The 22521-nt window shown below is 35.9% G+C and overlaps 3 protein-coding genes across 13 annotated transcripts in view; all 3 read right to left on the bottom strand.

Moving 5' to 3' along the window:
- Nucleotides 1-2752: 2752 nt before the first annotated feature.
- On the bottom strand, nucleotides 2753-4558 carry LOC140800693 (scarecrow-like protein 28). 3 transcript variants are annotated; one of them, XM_073155470.1, is made up of 2 exons: nucleotides 4440-4558; nucleotides 2753-4377 (listed from the first exon to the last, which is right to left on the bottom strand). In XM_073155470.1, the coding sequence occupies exon 2, from the start codon at nucleotides 3667-3669 to the stop codon at nucleotides 3058-3060; it is 612 nt and encodes a 203-aa protein (XP_073011571.1). In that variant the 5' UTR covers nucleotides 3670-4377; nucleotides 4440-4558; the 3' UTR covers nucleotides 2753-3057. The 3 variants fall into 3 exon arrangements, with proteins under 3 accessions (XP_073011571.1, XP_073011572.1, XP_073011573.1); XM_073155471.1 differs by having other exon boundaries at nucleotides 2753-4362; XM_073155472.1 differs by having other exon boundaries at nucleotides 2753-4380; nucleotides 4440-4528.
- Nucleotides 4559-8239: 3681 nt separating this feature from the next.
- LOC140800748 (plant UBX domain-containing protein 8) lies at nucleotides 8240-19820 on the bottom strand. 5 transcript variants are annotated; one of them, XM_073155567.1, is made up of 11 exons: nucleotides 19484-19746; nucleotides 17640-17701; nucleotides 16932-17493; nucleotides 16767-16850; nucleotides 16569-16690; nucleotides 15409-15658; nucleotides 15108-15311; nucleotides 14865-15029; nucleotides 12862-13005; nucleotides 12725-12781; nucleotides 8240-8642 (listed from the first exon to the last, which is right to left on the bottom strand). In XM_073155567.1, the coding sequence occupies exons 1-11, from the start codon at nucleotides 19565-19567 to the stop codon at nucleotides 8535-8537; spliced, it is 1842 nt and encodes a 613-aa protein (XP_073011668.1). In that variant the 5' UTR covers nucleotides 19568-19746; the 3' UTR covers nucleotides 8240-8534. The 5 variants fall into 5 exon arrangements, with proteins under 5 accessions (XP_073011668.1, XP_073011671.1, XP_073011672.1 ...); XM_073155570.1 differs by having other exon boundaries at nucleotides 17635-17701; nucleotides 19484-19691; XM_073155571.1 differs by having other exon boundaries at nucleotides 17640-17729; nucleotides 19484-19623.
- Nucleotides 19821-20778: 958 nt separating this feature from the next.
- The window catches only part of LOC140800687 (protein HAPLESS 2), a 28343-nt gene continuing 26600 nt past the window's right edge, over nucleotides 20779-22521 (bottom strand). For all 5 annotated transcript variants that reach the window (XM_073155460.1, XM_073155462.1, XM_073155461.1 and 2 more), the window contains 2 exons: nucleotides 21623-21723; nucleotides 20779-21541 (listed from right to left, as the gene is read on the bottom strand). In XM_073155460.1, coding sequence (XP_073011561.1) covers nucleotides 21033-21541; nucleotides 21623-21723 — 610 coding nt within the window. In that variant the 3' untranslated portion in view covers nucleotides 20779-21032. The remainder of the gene's footprint in view (nucleotides 21542-21622; nucleotides 21724-22521) is intronic.

Genomic DNA, 22521 nt, shown 5'->3' with positions numbered 1-22521 from the left:
AGTGTATATTTTGCATAGGCAATTCATATAAATTACATATGTAATATGTGACGTTTTTTTTAGAGCACGATAGTATTTTTGAAATTTGTTAATGCTAAATCAGTAAAAAAAAGTCTGAAATTGTAATTTAATAATGTGGGCCTATTTCTGCTAATTAAAAAACTAAGAAGCTTTTTAATTAAAAGAGAAGAAAAAGAGATTGTGAAATATTTTTAGAGAAATAGGTAAACTATTTTCAATGAAAGCAAATCACAGGCCTACCACATTGTATTAAAAAATAGACTTAAAAATAGGAAATAAAATAGGCTAACAAGATTTAAATCCATGAGTTCTGAACAAAATCGACTCTAATATCATATTAAATAACAAGTTGACTTGAAACAATTAAAATTTTAGATGACAGGCGAACAATGTATATCATACCATTAATACTAACTATCCTTATAAACATGAAGATATTAAGAGCAAATCAATTTCACCAAAAAGTAGTCTAACCTATATTACTCTTAATAGTTTGAAAGCATATTTATTCAACAAGGTTGAAAAATGTACTTATCTGATATCCATATTATCTTAGTCTTGCAGATATTTTAAGGTGTTGTGAAGTCATATCATAGAAGTAATGTTATCACATTAATGAATCATGGTTTGATGTGATTAAAATATAGTTTTGAGTCAATAATGGCTAGTCAATTAATTTATAATACTTGCAATTAAATGGTTGCCAGGAAGTATACCTCTTGACTAAATGACTACTAGCCTCTCTTTATCTTATGCCTCAATTTTATCTATGGGGGAGGAAATGGAAGGAAAAGAAAAAATTAAGTTGGAGCTTGTGATTACATGAGGTGTTTCCAAGTTGGATGATGTGGATATAAAAGGAATTAAATTGGTCATCTTATAACATCTTAAAATTTAAGTGGTTGGTTTGATAATTTAACAAGATAGTAAATGGAGTCAATCAACTATAATAGACGATTTGATTAAATAATACAATCTAGAAGAGTACAACTATACCACAATTCAGATGAAGTAATGAAAAATATAAGAATCTATGAAACATTAAATGAGCTTTATCTGGAAAACTTTAAATGGGAAGCAAAATATTATAATACCATCTTACATAGTAGAGAGGAAAGAAAAATTGGAGATAAAGTTCAGAGAAATATTTCTCCATCATCGAGTGGAAATATAAAATGATTATTAAATTTATCTCCACTATCTATGAAGGAGAATCATGTCAAGATTGTATTTTTTTATGTTAACATGTATGATATCCATTTGTCCGATCAAGCATAACCTATATAGTCTTATGTGATTTTCGATTCATTCACTACTCTAAAAACTTTAGTTGTTATATATTTATTCAAATCAAAGATTCAAAGAAGAGGATAAAAAAATTAAGGGAATATGAAATGGTCACTATCAAATACATATGCTCTTCGGATAAATAGAACTCGTATAAATATTATAATACTCACATGACTCGTCTGAAGAAGAGGATAAAAAAAATTAAATTGAATATGAAATACTCATTATCAAATATATATGCTCCTCGTGTGTATAGAACTCATATGGTACTTAAATGACTCATCATTTTTACAAGGCATTCAAGATAATGAGATAATTTACCATAAATAATCTAAACAAAGAATATCCAAATTACCACGTAAGCCTAAAAAATTTATGATGTTCATAATATAATTGAAAATAGATAAATACCCTTGTAGGGGCAAGATAACTAATACTGTTATTAAAAAATAAATATATTAAATTAAGATCTTGGTGGTCCTCGCCTAGTTCTCTACAACCTCGATAGCATCCACTAATTTGAAAAATATATTCTATCAAACTGGAGAGCATAAAATCGAATAAGTATACACTTTTATAATTTAAAATAATATAAAATATACTTAAATGCTAATGTAATAAACTCGTAAATTAATAATACACGCGGTGCTATGTCTAATACACATGACATGATCGGCATACTTAAAGCGCATACAATATATAAAACATATATTCAATCATCATAAAATAATAATACGTAAATGATGTCATAATATTAGTACAGTGTCAAAGTATGACAACCATTACAACATCACTACACTATCCTTAAGTTACATAGTAGTCACTTGTGTGAAGTGTATCTGATTATAGCAATTGCTCTTCAATTATCTAGTTCCTCCATTGTCTCCAGATGAATGAATAAATCATAACATATGTAAAAGAATCTAACTTAAAATTAAATAATTACATATATCACAGAACTTTCGCTCACGAGTTTGGATAGATTCAATTATTTATCTTGTTAAAATAACTATTAAGAATACCGACCCCACTGGTTATTAGAAGTAACTAATCTAAATAAAATTATTATAAATAAATGATCTACCATTTTTAACAATGTCAAACTAAAGAAAAATAATTAAGGATAATATTTAAAACCAAACTATTTGGGCTGTCCCATGATTGAAATGAGGGGGATGGGTTGCAGGTTGCCTGCAGCCCACCCAGAACCCAAAATTTCGAGCTGGGCTGATATTTGATTTGCAGTAGTCCTGGCCCCAAAGTGACCAACCCACACACTTCATCTTCTTCCTCTTCTCAGAACAGAGAAGCCACAAGATGAAGATCCCATCTTCTAGCAGACCAGCAAGATTGAGAGCAAACATTAAACACCAAAACTAGTTCCAACAATCCAGGGAAACTGAGGGAAGAGCTCAAATGGTGAAAATTTTAATTCAAGACATTTCAAGAACTACAGCATTCTATCATAATTAAGAACTAGCTTTCAAACATAAAGACCTAGTACAACAAGCAAATGGTAAGTTGAACAAACTCTAGTACAAACTCATAAATCTTTCATCCTTTCCACATCACAAATATTAAGAATGAAAGAATAAAAACAAGTATGCAGCAACAGGCACCAATCATATTAGAATCCTCCCTCCCCCATAAAAAAATATATGTCAAAGAATTATAGAACAAGTAAAACTAAAAATGATTCAGTTTTCTCCTTTGTTTGTATGGTATACAAAAAAAATTTCTTATCAATCAACTTGGCTGAGCCGTAGATGAAGTCCCTGCAACAACATCAGCAAGTATCCATGCAGACACTGTATAAAGAGGCTGATCCATCCACTTGAGAGTAATGCCATCACTGCTTTCTCCTTGCTGCTCGACGCTGTAATTTTCCGACGACGACGACGGCGGCGGCGAGTTCATCCTTAAGATCATCCGGCTCTGCAGCACCTCCCTTTCGCCGATGCCTCCGCATCGAAATCCACCGTCTTCCATCAACTGCTTCCACGTGTTGAACCTCTCGTACCTCTCCACCCTCTCATTCCCTTCGCAGGCAACTACGTTCCTCATCTCCCTCGCGAACATCTCCTCGACCTTGATCCTCGCCGCGCTATTCTCCGGTAGACAGGAGCCCAGTGCGTCGAAAACCGCAGAGTAGTACTGGATCGAAGCGACCAACCTCATCTCCCACGTTTGCTTGTTCAACTCGACTTCCTTCTCCGCAGATACGACGATTTCCGGATTCGCGCTGCGTAAAAGACTCAAGAAACTCGCCAAAGCCGCGCCGTTCTCGTCGTGGAGCGCCTTGTGCATCACGGCGACGCAATTCACGGCGACGCATTCGTTCCGGTTGACATGAAGCATCCAGAGCCGGACATCATCCAATCGGTCTGCGACGGCGTGGAAGGCGAAGGGGAGATTGAGTTCCTCCGCGAACCGCGCAAGCCTAACGCCGGTCTCCTGAAGGTCCTGCCTAGATTCTCCGATGCCGGTGATCCTGACATGGCTGGGCGGGTTCGGCCTGGAAGATAAGCTCTGGAACAGACTCGGCCATTGGAGTCCTTGCTTGATGTCGAAATCGATGATATGGATGCGATCTTTTCCTTGGAAAGCGCGGATTAGCCTCTCGTTCAGCGTGAAATGGAGGAATTTTGGAATCGGGCTGACATGATTGAGGACCTGCCATGCAATGGCATCATCATCACCATCGTCATCATCTCGAGGAATCTGAGCGGCGAACTCCTCCCACGGCGGCGCGAGGGTGAAGATTCGAGGCCAGAGCTTGACGACTCGCAGCGCTAAGGCTTCGGTGAAGTAAGCCGCCACTCTGTGAATCGGCGTTCCTCGTGGGGATGCTTCCCCTCCGAGTCTAGCTATGAAATAGTTTGCAGCCTCATGGTGGCGAGAACTAATCGACTCTGCGCATGCTACCAGCAAGCTCACGAGCTCGAGACCCCGCCGCTCCGTTTGGGTGTTCTTACCTTCCCCTCCTACAAAAGAACTCGCTACTACCTCGTCTCTGCTCCATTCTCAAACTCTCGTCATCGCCGGCGAATGCTGTTAACTCACCGGCTACTTTAAAAGATTAAACAGTTAGAAAACGACGACGTGGGTTGGCAATAAAAAAAACTCACCGGAAATTGCCACATTTGCCGAGTACAAGGCCAGGGAATCCCATTCTTCGGGGACAGAGAGAGATCATAGAAGAAGAAGAAAGAAGAATATGATCTCTAATATGCATGGGCTTTCTTTAATTTTTATTTTTATTTCTCCATGGCGAATAAATTTTAAGCAAGAAAAGTGGGAGAAGTGGGTACGGAAGAACGTTGCGGCCATGAAGAAAACGATGGGTTCGAAAAGGTAGGAGATTTGATGTGACCCGTCGGATGAGGATCGGACGGACGTGACGCCGGACGGACGGTGACCGTTGGGGAAGGCGAAGCTTCCTTCGTGTCGTGACGGAGTAAGGCGGTTAGTACTCCGGCCGTTTGGACTTTGGCGACTCTTACGGGCTTCGGATCAGCTGTGCGGCTATCACGCTCACAATTAAAACTTCCACAGTAAATTTGCCAAGTGGAGGGTCCGTTAAATTTGTCCATAATCAATTCAGTTGGAATCCTGTTTCCTGAGAGATAGGATGTAAATAATCCGGTAGCTAATTATTGGGAACTATTTCCTTATCCTTTTTCTTTTTCTCTTCTCGGTCAAAGCTTGACTTTAAAATTAATTTTGAGCATATTTTAAATTCGAGACTATATTCTAGAGCTACTTAATAAATAGAATCAAGTCTAATTTAAGTCTCATCAGACTAAGCTTGATTGGGAGAGCGGAGATGAATAATTAGATCTTTATCTAAAAGGCTAATGAATAGAGTTTGAAATTAATTTTGGGTCTATATTTTAATTTAGACTCGACTCATTTAATTTTGAACCGAGCATAAGCCAAGCTTAATTTGACCTCGAGCTTGCCCAATTTAAACATATTTCAACCCCGAGCTTAATTCAAGTCTAATTTGAGCTGGAGCCTTAAATAAGCCAAATTTTAAGCCTAATGTATTCAAGCCGGTTGAATCAAGATTGATTTAAGCTTGAATTAAATAAAGTTTAAATAAATAAGTTTTAAGATTAGATCAAGTTAGTGATGGATATAAACCATTTGATCTTAGATCTATGGTAAAAAATTATATGCAGTTTATATATATATATATATATATATATATATATATAGCAGGTCTAGAAATATTATGGGATATGGTGAAAGAATAAAATAAAGTCCAATTTTCTATTTTTATGTAAATATTTAATCTATTTTTCCCATATATTGTAATGCAAATCTGAGTAATTTCATATTGCTCATAACTTTACAATGTAAATATATTTTACTGTTAGGTTGTCAAAATAATAAGCTGGCTTGGGTTTGGCTCATCTGATAACGAGGCAATCTTGATTCATTAGTAGGACTGTGGATTAATAAAACAGCTCAGTTCAGGCTCGACCCAAAGTTTCGAGCAGAGCTTAATCACAAGTCGGCTTGCTCTTGCTCTTGCTCTTACTCTTGCTCTTGCTCTTGCTCAGGCTCGGTTTGATAAAATTCAAACACATACATATATATACTACGAAATATTTGTAACCATTAGATCAAGGCCAAATGCTTTATATCCATTACTAACTTGATCTAATCTTATCTTTAATCAAACCTCATTTAATTTAAATTTTATTCAAACTTTTTTTTAATTCAAGTTTAAATCAAGTTTGATTCACCCGGCTTGAATTGGGCTTGTTTAAGGCTCCAGCTCAAATCAAGACTTGAGTTCAGCTGAAATATATTTCAATTGGTTTCATTTAAAGCTCGAGCTCATATTAGACTTTTTGGCTTAAGCTCGATTCAAAATTAATGAGCCGAGTCTAATCACTATATATATACCTAAACCTAAGTTTAGTCCTCCCTTATTTAAGAAAAGCAACTACTAAAGAGTGCAACTATTTAGGTTTTTAGTAACTCACACACTAGTGATGATCACTTCTTTTACCTCAAACCTCTTTGAGTGTAGTTGAGCCATGCAAAGCTAACCACTCCCAACCAATACTATAAAACTGCCATCCAAGTGACCCAGAAGAAGAAGAAGAAGAAGAAAGAAAGAAGAGACTCAAATTGCGAAGCCACTAGCCATGGCAGCAATGAAGCACCTCCTTTCTGCTGTTCTCTTGCTCATGGCAGTATCGTCTCGGTGTCCGACGGCTTCGTCGGAGAGTTGCTCAGCAGAACTTGCAAAATCCCATGTCGTGCTACGTCGTTCCTGCTACGCCGCCAGGCATGCAGTGCTGCTCGTCGGTGAGCGCCGTCGACCATCAGTGTGTTTGTGATACGCTTCAGATCATCAACAGCCAGCTAGCCAGCCAAATGTGGTCTTGATCCCCTCAGAGCAGTGCAGTTAAGTTTTCCTACCACTTCTACTCTATCTTGGTATGGGGTTATGGGCAGCTAATCAACATGGACGGGGAGGAGGGTTGCAGAAATAAAGTTTTGGGGGTTTTAAGTTTCAAATATATATATATATATATATAGATAGATAGAGCCTGTCGGCTAATCATAGGCTAGATATAAGAGTTAGTCTGATACATAAGTTGTGTTGGATGATTTTGATGATGTCGATGTCAAACCATACCAGATCGAGTGAGAACAACACACTACATTCTTTAAATCCTAAGTTTAGGTGGCCGTCTAGATGTGGCTTTAACATGAGAAAGAACTAGAAGGAAAATGATTCATAGATCTAATATTTCTCTCTAAAGCAGCCTCCTCATATATCACATATATATATATATATATATACATACAGAGAGAGAGAGAGAGAGAGGCTTCTTACTCTGATAATAATTAGATCTATCATAATCTCATAGAATCATAGGTTGAATGAGTCAATTTTCTCAAGAAATAAGTTGCAAATGAGCTACACTACAAACCACAACAAGTTAAAACAAGCGCACACATACACAATCCATTTTAATTTCTTTCATCAAGAGATTTGCACTCATAAATGCTCGATCTCAGATCCTCTTAGGATGAATACTTTCCTACCATAATGCTACAGTGATGGTCGTGTTTCAAGTTTCATATTGTGTTCTTAATTTTATTGTTTCCTTTGGGAGCTCACGTTAGCATGAGTTGAGGTCAATGAGTATTGTGGACTGTTGGCCTTCTTGGCATGCATTAGATTTTTAATTGCTTAGTCTTCTTAGATATATTATAAAATCATGAAGTTTGAAGTACAACCTACAAGGATTTGAATGTAATTCGTAACTCATAAAAAATGCATTCTACTCCCCAAAATATTGAAATGAATTGTTGATTAAAAAGGATCCATCTTTAGTTAGGAAGTAGCACCTTGACTTAAAATCCTCTAATTTAATTTAATTAAATTTAGTTAACAGATTTAACAGTAAAATATTTTATGCACATATTTATTAATATATAAAATTTGATTTATAAATAATAAAAATGTAAGTAAACCATAAGTTTTCTAAATTTACATCTCGCATTTGGTTCGAACTCCTAATCCCATTTATTATTTTCATACCAAATATGAGATTTATAAAATCCATGACAATTAATCTAATGTCATCTTTATAAGAACAAACTAGCTTAAGATTTGAAGATAAATGTCTTTAGATAACAAGCAACCCAAGAAAAGACATGTCAGATAAGAAATAACCTCAACAACAAAGGAGACATCCTAATGCACAAAGGTCCCCTTTGATGCAAGTTGCTCTTTAGATGAATCAAGTGCAACATAGCTTCCATTAGGGCTCTAGTTGGTGCCCTACCGCTAATAGAACAAAGCTTCAAGCTAGACAACAAGGTCCATACTTAGCCATCACCTCTCAAACATCAACAAAAGAAAATCAATAACTGCATCTTGATATTTCAGAAATCATTGAGAAGCTTGAAAAAGTTTTTCTTTCATATCTTTTGAAGAACACATTTGACTCCATAACTATGTTTGTATTTACATAGTCATTTCTTGATACTGATCAGACAGCAGCCATAACCAGGAAATTAATTCTTACTGAGTGCAAGCTTTTGAAGGCCAAAAGCTTTGAGAGAACTCCTGTCCCAGTAGCTTTTACTGATATCTCCATCAAATACCACATCAAACCCCAAATTTATATTTTTATGTTTAACCAACATTGCATGTCATTTCATAGTTTCTGTGAACTAATAACAACTTTCTAAATCAACTCTAGAAACAATGCCTCTTGTTTGCTGCTGAGGCCAAGATCACTCAGTGTCATCGCACTTTCTCCATCAATAAACGCACGCCTAGGGTAAGGCCTAACCTGTCAGATTGAAATAGCGCAATCATGTTAAAGTCTGTACCACCAGCAAAGTCAATGCAAAGTTCCTATATGACATAGTAACCGGTTGACACCAGCTCCTCTATCTACTTGTCAGAGAAAAGAATAATGAGAAGTAGATCTAGTATTTAGGGGGGAAAAACAAGGATATAATACAACAGTCAAACAGACTAAAAACTGCAGTCAAAAGAAATCTCCAGAGTTACAACTCACTGTTAGTTGCAGAACCCAGATCGCTGCTAAGAGATCTTATTTGACTCGACCTGCAATTTTATCAGATATGGCACAGGTCGCATACTATGTTATCTAGAATTCTAGATGAGGGACAGTTAGCTAGAGTAGACTAGCCTCTTTAATTATTCAATATTTGTTGGTGTGATACTTTTACATAGACAATCCCAAAAAGAATGTACTTTTGTGAATTACGAATTAACTGTATTTATCTCTCAAATAAAAAACTTGGAGTGTCCATCTGAAATTCTAAAATTGTCATGCTTCCCTATGTTGCTATCAACTCACAGTAGCTAACTTTGCAGCATATTGCATTGTTAAATTCCCACTCCCCACTCCCAATACCTCCCCCTTCACCTATATCTCCATGTCAACCATCCTATTCTAGTTATAGTGTAATATCATCATCAATTTCCCCTTCTTGTGAAACTAAATATATCCAAGATAGCAGAAAACTCCTTATTCTTGTCCATTAAGTATAATTTTGCTCTTTATATCATGATTTACTAAAATTAAATTGTGCATACTTGAGTCTTAGATCTACTTAATTGAAAACCTATATATCCTAGAGTTCTTGCTCATGCTTCTAGCTCAGTGTCTAACCCTATCCTAGATTGTTCATGTAAGAATATATTATCAGCAAATAACATACACCACAAAGGTTCATCTTTAGTTTGACTGTCCTTGGTTAAGTCATCCATAACCAGCACAAATTGCATTGGTTATGGATGAGTAAACTAAAGATATTTACCTTTCGGCAAATCACTGACGGCCCCTTGAACTGTTTTATTCATCATCTGCCTGAATGAAAAGAAAATGTCGCCTCTGAGAAGGCTTTCGTCCATCACTTCAAATAGGTGTGATTTTAAGCCAAGGGTGAAGATCCCAACAATCCTACTCGTGCATGTGCAGATGTATTTATTTTGTTTAGAATTTCATCTATTGAGTTAACCAAAGACATAAAAGATGAAATTCCATAGTGCAAGTCATATGCTGAGTATATATATACATATAAACAAATGTGGGACTTTAAAATGCAAAACTCATGACACCCAATATGATACTGCAGTCTGTTAAAAGTATCTACATTTGGGGGCGACTGATATACAGAAAAAGCACCAATAAATATGATCGTTTATAATTTTATTTATGTCAGAAGTGGTATTAAGCAGTATGAATCTTTCATTTAAGATTATGTATAAACACATAAGTTTGTGCAATCTATATTTTAGATATCAGGACAGTTATGGGAATCTCTGTGAAATAGAGAATGTATCGCATGCTTAAAAATAAGTACAGACTACAGAGGTCATAAACTCAACATCTAAACTTTGAATAATAGTCTACCCTTGAGACTATCTAGGCCCAAATCCCTTCAACATTGGCTTGAAAGGTACTATGCAACTGGTTTCTCCAAATAGATATTTGGGCTTATATAAAACGGCAGGAAAAGTACTTTGTAATCGTGCACACCACTATACCAGCGGTTGACTATCATAAAAAATAAGAATGACATCTACATGGACTAAAAGGCCTAATATTTATGGTTAAATAAGTTTTCATTCCCAAGTGCTTGTGAGTTTTGTGTGAAAATTGTTTTCTATATTGTCCTAATAAGACTTCATCGGGAAGATCTGATACAAAGGTAATGAATCTCCCGATCATAAAGTTGTTTCTATATTGGCATATCTTCTCGAAAATCAATGGTTTTGGGCCATAAATTTAGGTAATCCAAAATGAAATATCGTTAAATATAAGTTCACTAGTTTGTCTTTGTAAGTTTTATAATTGTCCATTATAAGAGAAACAGCTTTCATACCCTAGGAACAACTTAGTAGTTGCTATTAGGTTCAATCAATGTCTAATGTCTAAATCAATGATCAACACCATTCATTTAGAATTTACATACCCAAAAGGTATATTAATTAAACATCGATTTCCCCCTATTCCAGAACTACTAAAAAAAAGTTTTGTTACTCTTTACACCATCTACAAGAGATACACTTCTTTTCTATTAGTAAGAATGACTCATCTAGTGATCGCTTGATCAAGGGTTAAAATGCATCTATACTACATTTTACACTTAATTACTGTAGAATTTAGAGATCCTATACCAAAATGATTTGCTTACAGTCTGTGTTTTCATGACTATCCGCCAGTAACAACCAAGCAATTATCTCCTAAGAACATCACACAATATTATATTATATTTATCAATATATTAATTTATGTCAATTCAAAAAGGTAGATAATCTTTTTGTTTCTAGGTTTACAGCTACACTACAAATGGGGCAGATCTCCTTGCAGTATATCCTAATTGATAAATATTTCGAGAGGAACTGAAATACTCAAGCCATAATGATGGAGACCTAAGCACCTTGGAGACCTTCCCTCTAAGAGCATATCATAGTGACTTCAGGGTTTGAAGCGAGTTTAAGGCATTACTCCTATCCACAGTCTCTCTTTTCAATCCTCTCTCACTTTTCCCTTTTGGTAGACATACGAAAGCCAGCTGCTCCAAACCGCCAGCTACCTTAAAGTCTATAACTCACAACTCTAATCATCCTGCAGACGTCCATCAAACAAAATGTGGCACTGAAAGTTGTAGAGCTGGTCGTCTTTCACATTCAGCCATTGAAGCAGCCCGTCAGGCTACAATTGGACAATAGCTACTATGAGCGGACAGTCCTATATCAAAAGAGAACAAGAAAACTCTTCCAGGCATCAACACTTGTTAATTCTTGCATCACTCGAGGACTGATTTCACCAAAGGGGAATCCTAAAGCAAGAACACGAGGAGGTGAGGCTTGAGATTGCTTCAACATTCCTCTTCTTGATTCAAGTAAACTTGAAATTGATCTTTATTGCCGTGTCTTTTCATTTCTTCAATTAGTTGTTCTATGAGCTTATAGCATGTTTAATCCCTTCAGCATTTTCCTTAAAATCAGTCCCAAGTTTTCTTTTGTATTTCTTATAAACCATTAACTCCTAATTGTTGTCCTACATCACAGAAGTGTTTAGATAGTAAACAGATGTCTCACAAGAATAACTCATATTTGTGCCTAATTATTTTTCCCCCAACTTACACATCAGAAACAAATACAAAACATGGAAGTCTGAAGTTCCATAAGCTGAATTATTTGGGGTTGACTATATGACTCAATCTATTAAGGATATGCCCTTCAATTATCTGTTACATTCTTCTATTTCCATCTCACAGATTTTGTTCTCCAATCAGCTCCAATCTTACAAAGATACTCCTATGCACTTAAACACATTCAGGCACATAATATGCAGTTTGTTAGCTCTAGCACCAGTTAAGGCTCTTAATCTTGTTTTCTTGATAAGATCTAACCCTCTTTTTATAGACTTTTGCACATTAAACTATCTTTACTCTTAAAGTAACTAATTTCCATATCAGCCATTAAATCATGATCTAAATCTGGGACTCTATTCTAGCAATTGCTGAATTACTGACAGCTAGAATAATGACATCAAGTACATGGGCATCAGAAACCCAAGCTCATCTTCCGCAACTAAGTAATTGAAGAGCTGCTTAACTTAGGTGGATAATTAAGTGGAAATCAAAAATGTAATTATTGGATGACATGCTAACTTTACCACATAGCAGCCTCCAAAGTTAAAGATTTTTAGTAATGCAATTTAAGCCATAGTACCAACCAGACATCTTTACTCAACAAAAAGAATCAATCAAACTGAACAATTTAACAACCATGAAAGGGAAAAGGAAGCTTTTATGTGACACAATCCGATTACTTAAAATGAGTAGCGGTAAACTAAAACAGTGCCAAGCTACAGGGAGAGAAAATTACCAACTTATATGTTCCAGGCTTCACCACCCTTCCAATGTCGATGAAATCGAAAAGGAACTGCAACAAAAGATGTCAATAAGAACGACATATCTTAGCATCATCACTATCATGAGCTTATGATCATCACAAAAGTCTACCTGAAGCTTGTCAGATTTCAAAAAGCGACGTCCATGGCGACTGCCATCAGGCATGCGAACTAGAAGTGTAACAGCACCTTCATCATCTGGTGAAGGCTCTTGGGGAAGTGATGCTTCTTTTGCTGCAAGTTTCCTCTCAAATTCCTATGTCCAGCATCCATTACAACAAAACATGTGAAACATAAGCCAGCAAGTATGTAGATAACTATCACAGTCAAAATAAAACTTGATACCATTGTACATAGATAACAAGTAGCACCTCAATCTTTTAATAATATAATCGAAAACGACTATGCTAAGAAGTAAAGATTCCTTCAAAGACAGATAACTTTACTATGCCTAGATGATGCACTAAAAGAAAAGAAAGGAAAATATTTCTCCAGAAGATCTGTAATGAACTTAATCTTAAGAATGCAACAGCAGCTTACCATATGAAGATCAAAAAAATTTCATAAGAAGATCAAGTCGAGACAGTAGAGAAACTGAAGAATCACCAAATCCTTAAAATAGACTGGCCCAACACATTAACAGACAGTCAAACAGTTATAACTGAATTTTCTCAATTTAACTTCAAAATTAATCTCTTGATGATTGAAAACTGTATCTCCTGTGCACATATATCCTCATTCTTATATTGATCAATATCCAAGATTCTCCTGATTTCTAAATGCTATTATTTTTCTCTATTTAGCTAATGTTATTCAAGGTTAACTCCAACAGCCAACATGTGCATTTCGTAAGGAAACTAGTGCATCAAAACCAAAAAGTATAATGTCACATTCCAATCCTTCTGTTCTTGCCTTCTTGACATGATACGGTGATGTTTCCAGTAACTAACTATTCGCAGGACAACCTTATCTTAGTTGCAGTTCTTTAAATGATGGTTCCCTGATCCACCAAAAATTTCACAATCGTACTTCTACTTGAACATGTGATACGAATGCCAATCCTTCATGACTAAAGAATTATCTGACACAGGAACCACAAAAAAATCTTAAATTGGGATAGAACTGTACTATAGTCATGCCTAATTGCCAATGGCAAACTGCAAAAATTTAGAAAAACCAGTGTGGCAAATAGGTTGTGAAATTTTTATAGGAAACTAGGAGGCATTTGGTGTAATATGACAATAGCCACACGTTTTAGTCCAGCAGTATGCTTCTAATATGTTTTTTAGGGTTTTTATACATGTTTTTGGTTTGAATATATGTATTAAAGCATATATTAGAATCTTTTATCCTTAGGTAATGTTGTAAAATGGTCTATTTTATTAAAAATATAGTAATAATCAAGCAAAAATATAATTCAATACATAATATGATTGAACACATTAACTAACTGACAATAGCTTCATAATTAAAACCAAAACCTAGTCGAATATAGTTAATCCAATATGATCCTATATCAATCTTGAACCAATTTGAATGAACTTGACATTAATTTTAATTTTTTAAAATTTGGGGAAACCTAATTTTGTTGAAAGATTAGCTAAAAATTATAAAATTTAGATTCAAATCAACTCATATGGAGTTAATCTAATGTGTTTAATACCAATTATGACCCAATTTAAATGAATTTGACATGGTAATTTAGATTTATTTTAATTTGGGAGAAATTTTGGGGGAAATTAATTTTCCCTTTGCTACCTATATTTTTAAAGAGTTTTTTAAAAAAATCTGGCACTAAAATTCTAGATCTATGTAGAATGACCCTTACAAATAATAGATCTAGTAAAATTGAGCTAAATATATTATTTGTACACCTCAAATTAATTTTTAAAGTGTAAAATAAAGAAAGCAAAAACCTCGTGCCGACCGGCAAGGGTCAGTACAGGTCCATGCCAGTTTGGGATGCACTCATATAGAGTGTCGATACTCTATTAGCACGGCAAGTACCGACTAGCATGGTTATCATTGGAAATCACAAAGGAAAAAAAAGAAACAGCTAACACTTATTAGTGGAAAGACATAAAGAACAAATTCTTAACTCTTGTTTTAGATTACCTCTTCCTCAAGTTGTTTCCTGTGATTCTCCTCCTCCTCTTGTTTTTGTTTTTCAAGGGCAGCTTCTCTTGCAGCAGCTTCTTCTAAGCGACGAAGTTCAGCCTCCTGCATTGCCTTCAGCTCTTTCTCTTGATCTGCTTGCAGTGCTGCAAGATATTCATCATCCTGCAAAAAACAAAATATATAACTGTTAAGGCACAAAAGAACACAAACAAAAGTTACTAGAGAAATAATCAATCAAACCTGTTGTTCTCTTAGCAAGCGCTGTGCTGTCAGTGTGGGTGATGGAGGACGAGGCACTCGAGGATATAGTGGTGGGTTTCTGTCAGCAGGCATGTGGTTAGGTGGGTATGAAAAACGATAAGCCGTTCCTTCAGGAATTCCACCAAACATTGCAGCCTCAAGCATGACAGCTTCATCATGCTCTTCAGAAGATATGCCACCCCACTTATTTGAAGTATTAGAATTGATCAGTATGCATATTTCTCTTCTATATCTCTACCTAATAAATGCTTTCAAAAATGAGAAAATAGAGTTACAGTACCTCTTCTGACTGAAAAACATCTCCATTGTACTGATGATCATGAACGTTCTGCAGCCGGGGACTTGAGGGAGGGCTATGAACCACTTGTCCAGTTTCTGTTGATCCTGCATTTCCAGAAGAAAAACGCCTAGAACGGTGCCTAACTAAAGGTTCCTCTTCCATATCTTCAGTCTCCTCTTGGAGAGATGTGTTTTCTTCATATGATACTAGCTGAGTTGATGTTCCAACTTTCTCCGTAATAAATCCTTGCCTCCAAAAAGAAAGGACACGTATGAGTAACTCACAAGTAGCCAGCCATTTATGAAAACACATACAGTGACGATCACTAAAAACTTCTACAATGCTATATGGAAGAGCAGCATCTAAGAGAATGCCAATGGACTTAATTTTGCCAAACCAATTTTTATCCAGTGCTTGAAAAGATAGAAAACTTGGCTTGATTTTAAACTTTTAAACTCTATTGAATGAGTCAAAATGGCTAATTGAGTGAGCTAGAAGAATAATTTGGTACACAAAAAAATCAGATGTCAACTCAACTCAAATAAAGCTGACTTGGTCAACTCTTACAAGTTATGCTCCAAGCCAATGAGTTTTAGCTTGCTTTCAGTAGATGCTCAGCACAAGCTGATAAAACTTAAAGTGCTTCTGTTCTGTGCTATTTTCTATTTATCAAATGAATCACTAATAAGCAAAGATCAAAGAATATTAAAGTAATAAAATGTGAAATATGTTAAATAGGCTACATCAAAACGCAGAGCATGTTCTACAGAGAAGCATTTCAAATCAATCAAACGGAGAAAATCCTTGCACAACCTCCTGAATGTGTATAATAATATCCACCACTTTGCAGATTGTGATTCCTTGTAACAATTATGTAATCAACTACTTCTGCATGTCCCCAAATTTACTACATGCTGTCTAGGAAAATGATGCCTCATCATAACCCAAAGTACTCATTTATTGAGGACATCATTGAGGAGGTGATGAAAGGGAAAAGATCGTCGAAGTCTCCATGGTCTCAGCAGCACTCCACCGAAGCATTACAATATACGTTACATGATAACCAATTCAAAAATGCAGTATCAGAAATGTGTCACTTTTGTAACTAAACCATTTGAACAATTGAAAATTGTCATCGAAAAGAAACAGAAGATATTCACCTTCCATTTGATGTAATATTTTTTCCTGTATCTTCCACCAGCTTGCCAAATAAGTTGGAAGAGCTATCTCCAAACTGCATTTCATTTTGACGAAGTGCTCGTGCTCTTTCTTGCTCGGCAGTCTGTAGATCATATCACAACAAGATCAAACACATCAACAAAGTAACAATAAGACTGAAAATAGAGCACAACGAGAACCTCCAAGGACAAAGAAACTGCTCGTGCAAGTTCAATGTCATCCGTGGCAGGTGGCTTATGGTCAACTTTGGGACCAATTATATCCTACCAAACATGTATCAGGTGAAAATTGCATGGCTAGAAAGAAAACAGATGAAAGAACTTGTTGGGAAACAAATGGCGTACATCAGGAACTTGAAACTGTTCTGAATGTCCCTCAGCTTCCCTTTTGGAAGCTTCAATTGCTGCTCGGATCATTTCCTCTTCTATGTCGTTGTTGTAGCCAGCCACATCAACCAATGGAGAAGCACTGGGCCCAGGACGTTTTCCAAATGACATATCACCAGGAACATTATTCTGAACCCCAGCAGGTGCTGATGGAAAATCATCATCTTCATCATCAATAATGACAGTCCCATGAATCTCTGGACCATGTAAAGTTTCATGTCCAGAGATATCCTCAATCAATGGTCCTCGACCAGAATTCCCTGTTTGTGCACTACCATCCTTAAACTCAATGGGTACCTCTCGTACCTCCCGCGGATGTGAAACTCGTGGAGTAAGGCTAGAGACGCCAGCAGCTGAACCACCATCCAAAAAACTACGACGGAAGTTTGAATCTAGGAGCGCAAATGGGTTCAAGTCTCGAGCTGCAGATAGAAGTGGAGATCTTCCAAATATATCATCAATCGGATCATCCATTTCCATCATATCATCGTGATGGGTAGAGAGAGATGTTTGGCGTGTGCTGCCATTGAATATCACACACCATAACTTCAGTTTACAAAATAAGGATGGCATTAAATGTAAATAAAATTGAAACACTTATCCAATGTATGAGAATTAACTTCATAGAAAGGACAAGTGAAGCATTCAAAAATTATAATACCATACTTAGTCCTATCTCCTTCACTAAAGTACGCGTTCACAGCTTCGTTCAGATCACCACCATGCTCCTGAGATAGATTTCATGTGTAAATGATTCTGATAAAGTCATGTAACTATCTCAGGAAACCAATATGTCATAAAAATCGCAAACAAGGTATCAGATACAGGAGAAATTTATTGCAACATAAACAATGAAGGATTGGCGGCAATAGTAGTGAAGCCAGACTAAATATTTTAATTTCTAATCTGTCTCCAGGACAATCTACCATCTCTGATTCCTTTCACATGAATAAATAAATAAATAAATAACTTTAAAAAAATGAGGAAATCAGCCTTGAAATGCACATCTCTGTTAGGCCTAACGTGTGATATTGCTTACTCTTTTGTAACATTATGTTTACTCTGATTTAACATTCAAAGACATTATCAAGATTTAGCAGAAGCAGAATAAGTCCTGCAACCTATCCAATCATTTCTCTCAAAATTCTTCAGGAAAGAGGTAACGATTGCAAATACAACCCAACAGCTCTTTCAAGATTATCTGGATAATGCTCAAAGAGATAGTGAAACTACTTTACTCAGATAAAAAACAAAATTAATTTGTAGATGATCCTAAAGGCAAGTTAAAAAACTTAAACCAAGAAGAATCAAGAAGAAAACAACTTAACATACAATGATAAAGAACACCAAGCAGCCGAAGTTACATCAGGTCTATTGCATTCCAAACTGGCTAAGAAACATCATTGCCCACTAACAAGCCAACAGTAACAAAGCATAAAGAAGATTTTTTTGATGTTGTTAATTTCCATTTGCCAAGAAATGTTGAAGACTTGAAGTAAATCCAACACATGAAGAAAGATATGTATAAGAACTTGAAACTTTATTGTACAATATGTCAATGTGGATGCTCATTGGGTCTCTAATAGTGCTGTTATTCAAAGAAATAAATGTACTTATCATTTCTAATGTCATTCTTTCAATCAGAAAATCAGATATAATTGCAGTACATATTAATATGACAGATTCTCATGTCTCTAACGTAACTCTACTACTACTTAAAGAAGATTTTCTACAAGACAATTTTTTGCTGAGTAGCTGTCCTACTATGTGAAGCCGAGAATCTCTGTCCAGTTGCCCGACATATAAGCTATCAGCTATTAGGAGCCAAACCAAGAAACTAGAAATTTGTAACTCCGCGTAATAGTCGAATAATCAGCTACGATAACCTATTCTGCTGACAGTAAAAGCAGTTCCTGGATTAGAAGTAAAAAAGCATACGGAATATAAGCACAATAGGAGGCAGTAAAGAAAATATCGATCTCCTCTACTCAAGCCTAGAGAATCCTGTACAACTATATGGAGTTATTTTTCATAGCCCAAGGATTAAATTATCTCTGCCAATCTCGGAAATCATCCATTCTATGCTCTCCCGTATAGATGAATCATGAACAAAGATTACAGAAACGAAATTTCATCAGAGATGAAACAATTCGAATAGTCCCATTTCTCATCACGAATCACTCCTTATAACTCCGAGAAACCTCGCAGACCAATATATTTTCTCTTTGAAACAGTTGCCGCAGATCTAATAAACCTCATCTCAGTATCAAAACGCGAAATTCGATCCAAATTTATCACCACTTCGCGAAAGGTCATTCCTTTCTCTCCAGAAAAGGAACGCCTGCCGACGCAAACAGACCATTTCGATCCACCATTCCAGCCAAACATCAAGCACCACACCAAGAAACCCTAACCCATAGAACACTAAACGCAAGAACGGGCAAAGGACCCTGCAGCACCATAAGGAAACCGACCTTAGATAGGGATCGGGAAGTAAAGGAGAATCCTACCTCGAGCTTCTGCACCGCGACGGCCTCGGATGCGCCGGTGATGCTTATGAACGTCTCGATCGCGTCCTGCGGCGGCCTCGCCATCGGAATCAAGGTTAAAACTCGATTAGGGTTTTCCCCCACCGACTTCGATCAGGGACGGAGAGAGGACGAGACGAGAGAACGTGGGATGGAGAACAAAGGAAGAGTCTTGAACACTTTAGTATACTCTTTTTCTTTTTTATTTTCCCTCAAGTAAATAGTTTTCTTCCACAGAGGGAGATGCCGAAATGGTGTTTAAAAATAATATATTTATTTCTTTATCTTTTCTTTTCTTTTTTATATAAACTTGGGATCCAAGGCTTCCTTTGGGCTTTTTTGATACCTGTAATAAGAGTTTGTTGGGGTAGGACTAGGAGGGAACGTGGACTTAGGTGATACTGATACATTGATCAGGGCTGTTTGCTGTTACGTGCTCCGTATGGAGATCTTGGAGTAAAAAGTGTTTTTAACTTTGGTGAAAACGAATTGGATACTCGCTTAGATGCTGCCATTAATATTTGAATTTTTTTCAAACATTACGTGCATATAGTTTTACCTCGTCACTTTTTGAGGAGGTTTAATCTAATTGTCCATCCTATTTGCTAACTCATTTATCTAAATTATAACTCATTAGTCAAATTAGCTGGGTTAGTACTGCTAATATAAACACGACTTGTTTAAATAATCTAGTTAGACAGATCGATATATTTACGACCCGAAATGAATTAAATTAAACCCAAAATCGTATAAAACCTTAGGGTTTGTGCTGATTTCGTCTGCGCAAACATGATCCATAAAAAGAAATCATAGATTCTATTTTAGTAAAATATAGATAAAAGTTTGATAAGAAACTTATGGGTTTTAGATGAGCGGTGATATGAGTCCTCAATACTTTCTTTTGAAGGGTACTTAATCTTGCCACTTAAGACATCAGTAAGGTGGTAGCTTAGTGGCAAAATAAGAGAGTACCATGCCTACAAATAAACTATCACGACCGAGTAAGAACCATTATCATGATCAGCTACAAATAAAATCTTTTTTACATCCACCCGTAAAATATACACACAAAAATAAAATAAAATGAAAAATTGTTTGACATTTACCCCTACAATAGTTTACGATTGTAGCTGTAGCTTGTAAACATACACACAATAAATACACTATTGCCTTGCATTTTCGTCTCAATATTGTATAACCAACAACACAAACAAAGCATAAGGTTTTGCCATTTCTCGAAAGGCAAAGCTGTGTCTCCGACACCGAAAACTAATACATGTCCCAATTTTTATGATAATTGAACATTGTTTCCATCTCCTTGTTCTGCTTAGTCAGTTTGTATAATTCAGTCATCTCGAGTTTTATCTAACTACAGTATTCCTAATCTGTATAAACAAAGACACTTAGCTAAATGTACGTGCAATTATGCACATACATGTAAGCATATAAATAGATGTACATTGTCTTCCATCATTTAAAAGGATGGATATGCAATCTATTATGCGAAAAAGGGAAAAAAAACTGATCATCTTCATCGAAATGTTTTTGACTTCAAATGCTTTCCATGTAGCTGATCATGACCATAGTGGTACCCTACTTTCTTCTCCTTGTACTGCTTAGTCATTTTGTGCTCGATACCTTCCAAGTCTCTCAATAACGGTCCATGCCTACTCAATTTGTGTCTGTTCTGCAGAACAGTTGAAGCATTGCTATGTTTATGCTTGTGACGCTCTTGATGAACACGAAGAACATTATCATGTCTGAGGTATTGGCCACTTTCCACTGACTCAGATCGGTAATGTTTATCAAGCACGTGATGAGTATGACTGCTTTTTAGCTTTTTATGTGCATAGTAAGGATGTTGCATGCCTTTATGATTCTTGGAGTAATCATATCCATGATGTCGAGATTGTTTGAGCGCTTTTTTGTGATTTGAGTGCATTTGATTTTCTTGATATTCTGTTCTGAATCGATCTTCCCACCAATTGTACATCGGATCAAAAAAGCCTTTCTGATGTAGCAACCACAAAAGAACTACAACTGCAAGCGCGAACACAAAATTTTATTTTTACAGGATGCTAAAGATATCTAAATCTTAACCAATTACTGATATTGAAATACCTGTTGGTAGTATTGCTAGAAGTAATCCGAACATCAGTATCCAACTCACACATATATATCGCATGTGGCAACTGAAGTCGAAAAAACTTGAGCATTTTCTCCTATTTCAAAGAAGAAGAAAAGAACTGAACACTATGAATACACCTCTGAAAGGGAAATTACAGGGAGGATGTTCAATCAAATTTTGCACTTTGACAACCATAATTACCCTAATGATGTTACAAGTATTAGTTACCAAATTAATAATTCAACTTTATTCTTCAAAGTTACACCTATAGTAAGTGTCAAACCTTCATAGAAAGTATAGAGCATATAGCTTAGGTGCATATTCATCAACACATTTTTAAGATTATTTTCTGAGAATGTATTTGCATGAGCAAGGTGATTAGACCCACATTTTTAACGTGGATAACTATCAATAAATTGTACTTGTTGTGTCATTACCAAGAAGAATTATTGAGATGTTACAACCCTGAATCTGATGGCTAAGCCTAAAAGTTGAAGTGAATAAAATCATCCTGATTTTCCTATAGGAAGTCTTGTGGAAAACAATAAAAAATGTTCGCCATAACATTGTAAAAGTAAACATGCAATTGTAAATGACTCATGTCCTCTTTTATTTCTTATTTGCTCACCATTTCCGCTCACTTTTGTCATGCCAGTTAAATTACTTAGGTGTTGGTGAACTAATAGTTTGCTCCTCTGATTAAGAAACTAGGCCTTTACACCTTTGGAATATACCATATAGTAGGCCTCTACACCTTTGGAATATATCATATAGAGAGTAAATTCTACTCCTAATCTTCACTTAACTCCATGAAGCACCTCCTACCAATTATTGGTATCTTATCTTTCCCATGTAGGAGATTTAAGGCACTGAATGTGCGCTTCGGGCAAGA

The sequence above is a fragment of the Typha latifolia genome, chromosome 14 (genome assembly GCF_019914945.1).
Source record: "Typha latifolia isolate L0001 chromosome 14, TyphaL0001v2, whole genome shotgun sequence".
NCBI classification, from domain to species: domain Eukaryota; kingdom Viridiplantae; phylum Streptophyta; class Magnoliopsida; order Poales; family Typhaceae; genus Typha; species Typha latifolia.
Note: the sequence above shows the minus strand (reverse complement) of the source record. Positions and strands in the feature narration are given on the sequence as shown.